Source organism: Eublepharis macularius, chromosome 17, assembly GCF_028583425.1.
Source record: "Eublepharis macularius isolate TG4126 chromosome 17, MPM_Emac_v1.0, whole genome shotgun sequence".
In the NCBI taxonomy this organism is placed as follows: Eukaryota; Metazoa; Chordata; class Lepidosauria; order Squamata; family Eublepharidae; genus Eublepharis; species Eublepharis macularius.
Genome location: NC_072806.1, coordinates 34,734,754 through 34,747,226, shown reverse-complemented (window position 1 = coordinate 34,747,226; position 12,473 = coordinate 34,734,754). Strand labels below are relative to the sequence as shown.

At 47.3% G+C, this 12,473-nt stretch overlaps 1 protein-coding gene across 6 annotated transcripts in view; it reads right to left on the bottom strand.

Annotated features, from left to right (window-relative positions):
- The window catches only part of USP32 (ubiquitin specific peptidase 32), a 190,444-nt gene that overhangs the window by 97,995 nt on the left and 79,976 nt on the right, over nt 1-12,473 (bottom strand). For all 6 annotated transcript variants that reach the window (XM_055001294.1, XM_055001295.1, XM_055001297.1 and 3 more), the window contains one exon: nt 1,718-1,877. In XM_055001294.1, coding sequence (XP_054857269.1) covers nt 1,718-1,877 — 160 coding nt within the window. The remainder of the gene's footprint in view (nt 1-1,717; nt 1,878-12,473) is intronic.

Below are 12,473 nucleotides of genomic sequence, written 5' to 3'. Positions count from 1 at the left end.
ACCCGTCAGAGGCCCGATCTGGGCTGTTTCGACCCCAATCCAGGGTGAAACGGGCCCAAAACGGCCGATAGTCAGGTGGGTGAGGCCACCTGACTTGTGACCTCTTTGGGGAACTGCCAGAACTGCGTTCCTGTGCGTTCCCCCTCGAAATGAGCCCCGGTGGTAGGATTCTGTAGGACACTTAATGGGATGCTCATCTCCCCCCTCCCCAGGGATACCACTACATACTGATTCAATTCCGCCGTCATACTCTCTCCACCCCCATCTGCATGTCGGTTTTCTCCATCACTTGCTGGATGTCCAGTAATCACAGCTTGCTGTGATAACTCAATTGGCACATTATGACTGGCAAACACCGAACTGGATTCCAAGCTCTGATATGCAAATTTATTTAAATCACTAACTGTAGGCATGGGGTGGGGGCGTATGTCAAGCTCATGGCCATTCCCGAAACTTACAAATCACAGTTTTAAAAATAAACTGAGTCATATCAAATACCCTGTATTCGTCACAGTATTTGTACATCTGGAAAACACTTAAACTCAGTGTGCTGGAAGGGGGGGGGTTAATGGAAACAACCATAAAGATTTTTTTTAATTTAGTGAGAATGTACAACGCTCAATAAAACCCAGTATGTTCTTTGTGGTGGTATGCCATTCATTTATAGAAATTTGAACATTAACTCCCTCATAAGCCCCAGGAGAACTACAAATATCTGAGTAGCCAAAAAATTATTAAGGAAACTGTCTAAAAGTATTTATCAAATTATCTATAGGCTAACCCCATAGATACACAAAATTACACTAATGTTTAGAAGTACACCTCCCATCTTCCCCAACTGCGCCATTGGAGACATTGAGAGGAGACAAAATTCACCTTCCCCCAGCCTTATTAATTAAGGTAGATTAATTTACAAAATGTATACCCTACCTTTCTGCCCTCATCATGCCCACTAAAGTGGCTAACAGGTAAAATAAGCCACTGAGCTGCGCCACAGCCCCAGCTCCCCTCCCTCGCTCTGCGGGAGGGGGGCGAGGTGAGCCATGTAGCCAAGCTGATCCGCAGCCTGGCTTGCGCTGCCCAGCCAAGCTGCAGCTCTGGCTTCCCACCCCGCTCTGTGAGGCAGGCGCCCATGCCGCCCAGCCAGCCATGGCTTGAGGTCTGGGTGATGGGTTGGCTCCGCAGGGCGGGGAGGCAAGCACACAGCCCAGCTGATCCGTGGCCTGGCTCCCCATCATGTTGTCTGAGGCAGCTGCCAGGCAAGTGTGGGCAGCTGCAGCCAGGCCACAACCCCCGTTCCTGGCCCCTGCTCAGCTTAAGAAGGCAAGGCAGCTGCTGGACCACAGACCGACGAACCAGTCCACAAACCGGGCAGGGTCTGTGAACAGTTCGTGGTCCGTGGTCTGTGAAACATGACAGACCCCAGAGCAACGGCCCGTGTTTTTTTTTCCAGTCCATGCCCACCTATATGGTGGACCATCACACCCGCAACACCAGAATTACTAAAATATCCAGTACTATACAGGCAGTTGTTTGAACAAAGTATAATGAATAAAGCCGTTTGGTCACAGTAATTAAGTTAATATAGCAAGGAAAGAGTTGGCTGGCTGATCAGTCCCGAGTACGAGCTATATATTCAGCATCATGAAATCAAAGAAACCTGGAGGCCCGTTGCCCACATGAAATAAGACCACTCAATTGCACAGCAGTTACTTACAGTGTGTGACTCCAGCAAGGGTTTGATAAAAGGTGGGGGTATCACTGTCATCCGTGAGGGTCACATACACTCCTCCAGACAGCAGCCAGCGGGAAAATGTGAAGGCTTCTTTGTTGTGCAACAGCCAATTCCTGAATTTGTCATAGTTTACCTTTTCACCCTATAAACAAAAGGAAAGTTGGAAAAATTAAGAAAGGTGGTTTGTTTTTAGGGGCACTTCCATCAAAAAAAAAAACAGATGCCCAAGGCAGCTCGCAAGACAAACAAATACAAAAGCAGAAAAATCAAACATAAAAACCCATGATGTCCTAATAGCCAGGGGACTTACTGGCTTAGGGCTGGAAAGAGTTGCCAGGCAATCAAGAATGTCACTGCAGGCTGATCCACAAGCTGCCTCTGCTGCTCTGCTACTGAAATGATTACTGAGATCGCTTTTCACAGAGCATTATAAAAATGCTGACACTGCCTTCCAAGTCAGCTACTGATCTACTCTGATAGGAGGTACCTGTTTGGGGATCTGAGATGGGGATTTTCCACAGCCCGGATCTACTTTGATACCTGGAACATGCTTCTATTGGCAGAACAAGTGCTCTGCTCGCTGTAGCCTAAGCATATGGGAGAAATGAGCAGGCAGGATTTTGGTGGCTGAGGTCAAGCAACAAGGTGCTATGTTCATGCATTTAATTTCATTATCTGCCTGAACCTCTAGCCTAAAGGGAGGCAGAAGCTCAGCCGAACGAGTATCTTAAGACATGTGGAGTGTCTGGGGCCACCATAACAGAAGAACTGGGACTCATCTGATCTGCTGCAAACTCAGCAAGGCCAAGAGAGTTTCTGAAGATATTGTCACTGCTCCAATGATGTAGATTCTCCAGAAGTATATGAATTGGGGGGGAAATCCAGAAAGTTTTCCAATGCCCTAAGTTAAGCAAGATCTGATCAACCACTGTCTTAGCTAATGGGCAAGAGGACAGCTATCTCAGGCCCTGTGCTGGGGGGGGGGAGCACCACCCTCTCAAAGAAAGAGGAGGAAAAAAGAAGAGCAGACTCTTGCTGCCACTTTTACCTGCCCAGTCTGGGTCTCAGGCAGCTAGCTTCTGGGGGCAGTGGTGCCTCCCCCCACCTCCTTACTTGGCCCTGGTGGCAGGGGGTGGTTCTGGGACCCCCACTCGAGATAGGGACCCAGAATCCCTAAGAACGCCTGGACCTGATTTAATATGCTTACTTTAACTTCCACTTAGTGAGCTATTTTTTTGAATTACTGCATGTTAATGTTATTAGCAACTCGTACTGAAATATTTGCTTAGAAAAAAATAAAATCAATGAAGCATGGTTTAAAAGTTATATTCAAAGCTTTATGTTATGTGGAAATTGTTTTCACTGAAATACTTGCAAAATTTTAAATGCAATATAGCATGCAGTTTCATTACATTGTATATATCCTAATATATAAAAGACAACCTGTGTTGCCAACAACTCACTTTTATCCTGGCGCAGGCACAATGTGTCATAAGCAACACTGTGCCTGGATGAGCCCGAGAAGCAGCCCTCTCAAGGAAGTCTCTGGAGAGCCGTGCTGGCATGGTGACCTTAGCCATCGCTGTGAGGCCTTGAGAGGGGCACTGTGCCACGCCAAGCCTCCCCATCGTCTCCATGGCCACAGAGGAAGTGGGAAGGCTCGGCGTGGTGGCGTGGCCCTCGAGAAGCCCAAGAAGGCCCAGTCATGACCCCACCCCCATGCAGACTGGGAGTATGATGGGTGGCTGCAGCCATGTCTCAAGCCCTCGACCCAGCAGGGGATGGGCAGAGAGCAAGAGAGAAGGACCCCAGGGCTGAGGCTATCCCAGCCAGCGTCCAGAGCACGGGGCCCGGGCTTCTCCCTTCCTCCCTCCATCTGGACAGCCGCACCCAGCTGTGGAGAGCTCAGTGAAGCCCAGCCCCTCCCAGCCCCCCTCTGTCCCCATAGGCGCCCTGGCAGTTCCCAGGAGGAGAGGCTCGCCAGGGCCAGCAGGGGGAGACCTCGTGCAGCTTCCGGAAGGGGTGCGCGGAGGGGCCCTCAGGAGGAGTCGGTGGGGTGGTAGCGGCAGCCAGCCCCAGCCTCCCTCCCTCCAGCCAAGGTCCCGCACCGGGGGTCCCATGAGGAGGAGGCCTCCCCTCTGGTCCTGCCCGCCGTTCTCCACAGACGTGGTGCATGGAGGAATGCCTTTTTTTTAGTGTCCGTTGTTTTTGCAACGGGCTTGGTTGCTAGTTTAAGAATAAAACCAAAGCACTGAAAATTGTGGACATTCTAATTTTAGCACTCCCAAAGGAGTGTACATGATGTGTCATGGATCTGGCTCATGTATTTCAACAGAATTTAACTTTTCCATGGCAATTACTGTGGGACTTCTGTTTCAATACCATTCTCTGCAGTATCACTTGCATTACTGGAAAGTTTCATATCAGCTTGGGAATTACAATATCCTTTTCAACATGTGAGAATATAAAATCAGAATTTTAGTTTGTTTTTTCATTTGAGCTGAATGTGAACCCATAACTGGTTATTTTTTTCTCTAGTGGTTTTATTCCCTTCCTTCTCCACTTAAAATCAAATATACATGCACTCTGTCTCCCAAAATTCTTAGAGGTAATTGCCTGAAAAGCCATGTGAAGGTAGGAGGCCATCTTCCAGGCTAATCTGAGCCTTACTTACAAGATGCATTTTCTTTCTTCTCTAACAGCAATGCTGGACCCAATATAGCCCCTAAGCTCTTAACCAAGTCAGTATGGGTCAGTCGAACCTTGTAAAATTTTGGAAGCACAATGTTCTTCAAGATCTCTGCCTTCCCAGCCGGCATCACTTCTGTCTTGTCTGGGTTCTGTTTCAATTTGTTTGCTTTCAGCCATTTGACCACAGCTGTCAGGCAGCAACTCAGGACCTCTCCTGCATCACCACGGGATTTGGATAGCTAGATACAGAACTGCGTATCAGTGATATCCAATTCCATAGCCATAAATGATATCCCCTAAAGGTTTTATATAGAGATTAAGTAGCATGGGGGATAAGACCACACCTTGTGGAACCCGCAAAATAATTCCCACACTGAGGATAGGTGGTCATCAAGAACTACTCTTTGAGTCATTCCCAGAGGAACAATTTAAACTAGGGGTCATTTCGTAGAAAAAGAGCTGGAGGAACTCATTAGCATAATTCATTAGCATAACTGATTAGCCTATGCCACACTCCTTGCCATCGCCGGAAGTGGTTTGTTAGCATAACTGATTTGCATATGCCACACCCCTGACATCACCTATCCTGGCTGCTTTGGACCCAATCCTGGCCATTCAGGGCCAAAATTGGGCCCAAAATGGCAAAAAGGGGCTGAAAATGGCCAAAAAGGAGCCCAAAATGGTCAGGATCAGGCCACTGCTGAGTGGGAGAGTGGTCCAACACCCATAAGAGGCCCAATCCAGGCCATTTCAGCCCCAATCCAGGCTGAAACGAACCCAAAATGGCTGAGAGTCAGGTGGGCGGGGCCACCTGGCATGTGACCTCTTTGGGGAACTGCCGGAACTGCGTTCCTGCGCATTCCCCCTCGAAATGAGCCCTGATTTAAACCAATCCAAGGCACATCCCCCGATATCTAGTTCTGCCTCTAAATGCCTTAACAGGATGGCATGGTCCATTGCATCAAAGGCTGCAGAGGAGCAACAAGGACGCATGGCCCTGGTCTCTATTCAGAAGGAGGGCATCAACTAAAGCCGGCATTCCTGTCTCCATCCCAGTCTGATCTAAAAGTTGGGAATCCCCCCACTCAAGTGTAACATTCATTGTATTTCAGGGGGGAAAGCCCTTCAGAACCACTCTTGTTACTGCAAAGTTTCCCCCCCACTTGTTATAATGCATGCACAGCAGCAGACAGCCTGATTTTAAAAAACCTCACAGCTACTTCTCCAGCAGAGCAGGTAGCGTGCTTTTCAAACACAGGACCTACTGCTGCATTCAAATTAAATCCCTGCCTCCCCCCACCCCCACCCCCAAAAGCAGCCATCAGCATGCACACACTTTTTCAAACTCTTTGGCACAAGGTGATTGAACTCTGCTCAGAAAACTCTTATCAGCAAAACACAGCATAGCTAAGAAATAATGTGTTCCACATACTGGGCAATTTAGCAGCTGGACTCTCTCTAATGCAATTATCATGACAAAGTCCTACAGGTCAGTCTCTCTTCTCAGAAAGACGGGGCGGGGGAAGAGGTGCATAATGTGAGGGAGATCTTTCCTACTATAGATGTTTGACAGCTCTTAACAGGTTACTCACTGAAGCTCATGAAATGGCAGAAAGTCTTTAGGTTTCAGAAGTTTCAGTCTGTAAGGGGGATTTTGAAACAAGCATTATACAGCTTCATTTAAAAAGGGAGGAAGACAGGAAGGCTGGTCTTCTTGGGGGAGCTATCCACACACCATCCTCTCGAGGCAAGAGTTTCAACCAAGTCCAAGCCTCGAGCTAAAGATGGAGCTCTTCTGAAGGACCTTTGGCCCTTCAAGATGACTGCTCCAGAAGCGCTTCTGGGTTTAAAAGGAGTTTTTCCTCGCTTGCAGTTTTCAATTTGCTGTTGAAAAGTCATGCTTCTGTATCATTTTTATTGATGTTACCCACCTTGAGACCCAGTTATTTGGGGAAAAGGTAAGGTCTGCAGGGGCCAGGGGGAACTAGTGGAAATTAGTGCAACTTTACTAGTGCTCACTCTTGCCAGGGTCTTCAAGATCTGGGTGGGAAAACTTGTCATCAAAAGTCTAGCCTTCTGAGCTGGGACCAGGGTTAAGAGTTCTCTTCAGGAAACAGGGCATGTGTGGGTGCCCCACAACTGGCAGGCAGTACAGTTTTTACTTGCATTTCTTACTTTTATGGCTCACATTTCTTCTATCCTGGAGCTGAAGAGAGCATAACTGAGGTTCCCTGGAGGTCTCCCCTCCAGGTGCAACATGCTTGCCCAACTTCAGCACATGAAGAGCATCACTGTGCATGTGTTACGCTGCTTACACATATCCAGGGACCACCTCGATTGGCCAGGCATGTTCTTAATGACTAGGAGGCCACATCATCATTTGGCCCTCAGTCCAAAGAGCCCCAACGTGGTATATATGCTTGTCATCCCCCTCCTCCATTTTTGTTACCACAACAATCCTGTGAGGCAGGTAAATCTGAATCACTGGGCCCAGAAGAGCAGGGAGATGAACCCAGGTTTCTCCAGTCCTAATGTGACACACACTTCTGTACCCCAAGCTGACTCTTGGAGAGGCTCTCCAGCACGCAGAGCTCAGGGCCTCAGCAAAAGCCTCAGTTCCAGCATCTACCTTCACGGACCTCGGGCTTAAGGATACCAGGCCCAGGTCTACATTTGGCCCTGCTTCTGCCACAGGGCTCCCAAACTCTGGGTTGGAAAATTCCTGGAAATTTGGTGGTGGAGCCTGGGGAGGGCAAGGTTTGGGAAGGGGAGAAACTCCAGTGGGGTGTAATGTGATAGACCCCACCCTCCAAAGATTCTACCCTCCAAAGCAGCCATCTACTCCGGCAGAACTGATCTCTGTAGCTGGGAGAACACTTGTAATTCTGGGAGATCTCTACCCACCTGGATGATGATAACCACCATACAGAGAAGGTCATGAGTGAACCAGCTTACACTGTGTTTATTTGCAAGCAGGCCCTGCCCCCCACCCACCCAGGTCCCATTTTTCCCCCTGGAGACAGATCTAAATGATTTGAAGGGACACCACGTTCAAATCAACATTCTAGAGACCTCCGCTGATCTGTTACTTTCTCCCTGAAGAAGCAGGGCCTGCGCCATGGTGAGATTTCTCCTCAGAAAATAACAAATGAGTGGCCTCCTCAGTTGCTGTTCCCATTTGCCCATGCCCAGGGTGGAGGGACTGCCATAACACACGGCCCTATTTGAGAAAGGGAAGAGGGAATACAATTCTTGTCTTAAATGGGGGAAACAAATTTTTTCTGCAGGAAATGATTAATATCTCCCCCAACACAAAATATATGAACAGCATAGAACACACAGCTGCTTCGGGTCTCCCTGGAAGAGAAACTCTCAACAGAAGCATAAATTTTTCTGCCATCCAGAGCTGGTGACAGAAACTTCCTCCTGAGATTAACAGGTCACGGAAATCCTGTGGAGAAGGTTACTGCAGTCCGTTTTCATTTCAAAAGAAGATTCACATAAGATATTTTTGTAGGACAGAAGGCTAGGGCTGCATATATTAAAGCAGAATCTTTTCACTTCCTCCCAGATCTTCACTGAAACTGAGCTTGGCAGACATTTGAAGCCTGCTTTTTCATTAAGATACACAGCCCGGGCTTCCACGTTTGCGGCAAGAAGGGAACCTAAATACTACAAAATCCTAAGACTTTATTCAACCACCCAAACCATGCACGGTTGGGCACACTAGCACAGCCCGCTTTTTGGCATGACGTCTCCTGCTTCCAAAGCAAAGGTCTTCTTTCCTCCTCAAAGATTTCAGAAAAACTTGGATGGGCCAACAGCAAGAATGGAGGCAGAAAGGAAGAAGCCAGGCACAGAGGTCCAAGATGGGCTGACCGTAAAGGGCAAAATAGGCACACAAACATATACCTTGGCCTCATTATATGCACCAAATTCTGACCAAATAACCTTCTTAGATGATAGTCTGAATAAATTAATTCAGTTTCAGGAAAGAGAATTGGTTTTAGGAGGGGATCTAAACTACATAATAGACTAAAAACTAGACAGATCCAAACCTAAAAATAAGATGGGCTGACCAGTGTCAACATATGGTGGGAAGTCCTGACAGAGGGGTAAAGAAAGGGGTTCAATTTACCCGCTAAACAGAATTTGGTGTTACAGTAATACAGATTAAAGCACTTTATACTATAGCAATATACATGTATTCTAGTGAACTTCTAAACTCTCCATGAACTTCCTTGTATTTTTTTCTTACTTGTATAACCAACACAGGTGTGCTTTAATCTTTGACAGCTAATTAAAAGTAGTGGACACTATCTAGATTAATGTCCTCTAATCATAGAATGGACCAATGGTGATCTACTCACTTAACTTTTCCTGTCATATTTACTGATTTATAGTTTTTATTTTGCAAGTTGGATATAACGTCATTTTTGGCTCATTAGAATGGTATACAATAGAAAATATGAATATTTAATTAAGCATTAAGCCAACCATACCTTATCTATGATATCACATGAAAAAGATCTTAGATTTTTGCATAAGATAACCTATAAAAACGCCAACTCAGATAGTATGTCAGAGTTTTTATTGGAAGAAATCTCACGAGGACCTAGGTGAAAATTTTACCCATCACTATGGGAATCTTAATACATTTCATAGAAACGCTGGTTGTTTTAAACTTAGAGTTAAGAAATGTTAGCAAACCTAATTCTTATTGCTTTTTTGTGTTCCATCTTTGTAGGATTTATATTAATACTCACATATGTTTTGATATCTTGCTTCTTTAGAAGACTAGAATGTATTTCTAGAAGGATTCGATGTCTCTTGATGGGGAAAAGCTTTGCAAAAATAACCCTATAAATAATTTTGTACTGATAAACAAACTTGTTCAAACAGAAGGTTTTGTTTTACAGGTCTTAACTAAGTGCCAAAAGCTATCCAAGAGTAAGGATGAATCTTTAATTTGAGGTAGCAGAAGCCTTAGTAAGACACAGATAAAAGTCAGTTACAATGGTTTTCGTTTAAGCCTGTGGTATGATCTACACCACTCCTGCCAGAGTTTCATGGGGCTTTCCTATTCTGCCAACATCCCGAGATACAGGAAGGGGAAGAAGATGATGTCAATTCGCTGAGAAGAGAAGGGATCAACAGTGGCAGCAAAAAGCCTGCCAAACAGTTGGTCATGTCCCATTCCCCCCGCTAGTGGAAAATCAAGTTTGGATATGACACTATTTCCTCCATTCAAGGCTCTGCCATTAAGTGATCCCTTGCTGGTGATATAGCCGTTACACATCAATGGAAGGGAATCCACGGGATCTAACACTATACATTTAAACAAGGACTAGAACACTCTTTTTTTAAAACCCAAAAGCTGGATGTTGAATTCTAAACTAGGTAATGGATTCAGCAGTTGGTGGTAGAGTTGCCAGACATATGAGAGATACTCACAGCTCGACTAACAGTTCAGCCATTTGTTATCAGCCACCTGCCTGCCCGAATTGATTAAACCGGAGAACTCTTTGCCAGGCTTAGGAAACTAAGTATGTTGCGTGCTGAACCTCTGGTAAATAAAGTGCTTTCTGGCTGCGTACGGAATTAATGGTGCTTGGATATTACTTTTATTGACGTTCTCAGCACTATGACTTCAAAGGCATTTCTCTGCTGAATGGCTCGCCTCTTGACAGGGCTGAAGTTTAAACGTTCCTAGTCTTTGTTTCGTTGGAAATTCATTTCTCTCACTTAGGCACTACATGGCTACTAATCACGCCAGCCCAACTGGGGAGGGCAGAAGGCGACTGACTTCTCCCTCTCCAAGCTAACAGACAGGATGCTGCTGTTATTTATAGAGCACCTAATATTGTGCCAGGTGCCTACGAATTAACACTTGTATGAAAGTCACATAGCCAACAGCTCAATATTTTACAAAATGAAAAACCCAAGGGGTAATGGACAGAAAGGTGAAAGAATGTATGAGAACCTCAGCTTTTGGTTTTAAAAAGAGCAAATCTCCAGTACTCATGCCTTCAAAAATATGACTGATGCTGTGTGGGCCTAACTACAGAGTAAGATTTCTTGTGGTTGAAAGGCTGGGGCCTCACAGCTCCAAAGAGTTCTCTTGCCCTATTCTTACAATGAGCACACTGGAATAAATTTACAGGTTTTGCTTCATTCGTGCAACTTTTGTTGTTGCAGAAATACTTTATTTGTAGAGCGAAGTTCACACAGCTTTGTTTGTGAACAGTACTCTGTGTGCTTCGCTTAAAACCCTCCTTAAACAAACGGCACCAAGAGGAACCGAGCAATTCCACCAAATCCCCATGCAGTTGCCAATCTGGCATTGTTCTGTGATTCAAAGGAGAGAAACGGGGGAGGGGCATGGCTCGGTGGCAGAGCACAAGCTTTGCAGACCAAGTTTCTCGACACGGTGCTGAGCATCTCCAGCTAAAAAGATGTCAGTAGACAAGTGCTGGAAAGACCTTCCTCCGCTTGAATTCTTGGAGAGCTGCAGCCTGGAAACCTTCCATCCAAGGGAAATGGGAGGAGTGCTCTGGAGTCCCCAGGGCCCAGTCAAGGCAGACCTGAAGGAGGAAAAGGACTCCCGTATGTTCCTGGAGGGAGGGAGGCTGGCGGCGGCAGAGGGGGAGATACGGAATGGAAAATTCATTGCGCGTGGTGGAAAGAGCTTGATCTAGTCAGTGGTGCCAGACGAGAATCTGGCAGATCCAGGTTCAAACAGGCATTTCGCTATGGAGGCTTGCTGGGTGATCTTGGACCAGTTGCTCTCTCTGTCCAGGGGCCTCCCCCCAGACTCTGAACAGGTCCCCCTCCCAGATTGTGCTGCACAGGACAGCGACGGCACATGACAGCCCAACAAGCCCCAGTCACCTCCCGAGGACCCACAGGTGGTGGCAGACGAGCCAGGGAACCCCAACCTATCAGGGAAGAGAGGCAGCAGCGGCCCAATGGCCAATGACATCATTAGCTGGCGCCCAACCGGTCTCCTTGACACTAAGTCTCCACACTGCCCCGGAGCAGTAGCTGGGAGCCACCTGGGAAGCCTCAGGCAGGGCAGGGAGAGGACCAGGTGTGCACAGAATGTCATTTGGGGGTGGAACCTCAGGCTCAGGACAGCCCTTGGGGTTACCCGGCCAACAGCTGATGAGAGCCCTGGGAGGGGCCTGCAGGAGTGAGGAAACCTTCTCAGCCTGGTAGTGCTTCAGCCCCTGGCTGGCAGAACAAACCCCAGGGTGGAGCTGGGGGTAAGGCCAAGGAAAGGGATGCCAATAAAAGGGGGTCTCCAAAACCAGGCCAGAAAGGAAGAAAGAGTAGCAGGCCAGGGTGCTAACAGACCTGGGCTCCTGGGAAGCAGGCAGAAAGAGGACCTGGGTGCTGGAACCCACCATTGTGCCCTTGTGGTCTGAGGCCTGCAGAGGTCCAGCATGATGCTGCAGCACAGCTGTGGCCCAGGGGTGAAGGCACCTCACCCTTTCTTAACCCAACCTCTCTCAAAGGTTTGTATTGTGATAACATAGAGGAAGGGATAACAGTGCTGTAAACTATTTTGAGTCCCAATTGGGGCAAAAAGCAGAATATAAGTACCTAAATAAATACACCCAGTCAGCTGTCTCCTAGGTTTGAGCACTAACTCATAGGTTCTGAGTTGGATTCTGAAGGGAGGGTAGAGAGGGCTTTCTGTAAACTTAAGACTGAGTTGTTCAAAAGGGGGAAAGACAGAACAACTGGGTTGGAATGAGGCAGGCTGGACGTGTAGCTTACTAGTGGAAGTTCCCAAAGGGCCCTTTGCCGTGGAGGGCTGCAGGCAACGTACAGCATTGGCAGTTCTGCAGAGGCTGCCTGGTTTGGGTGGCAGCAACAGGCACCCCCGAGCCCACCGTTGCTGCCACTGGCCAGGTCCAAGCCAAACAGACCCTCCACTTCATCCTAAGCCATTTTAATGACTCAACCCACCTCTAGAGGCTTCCCTCAGCTCAGCCACAGGCCCTTGCCCAAAAAAAAAAGAAACCACAACAACCTATTTAAA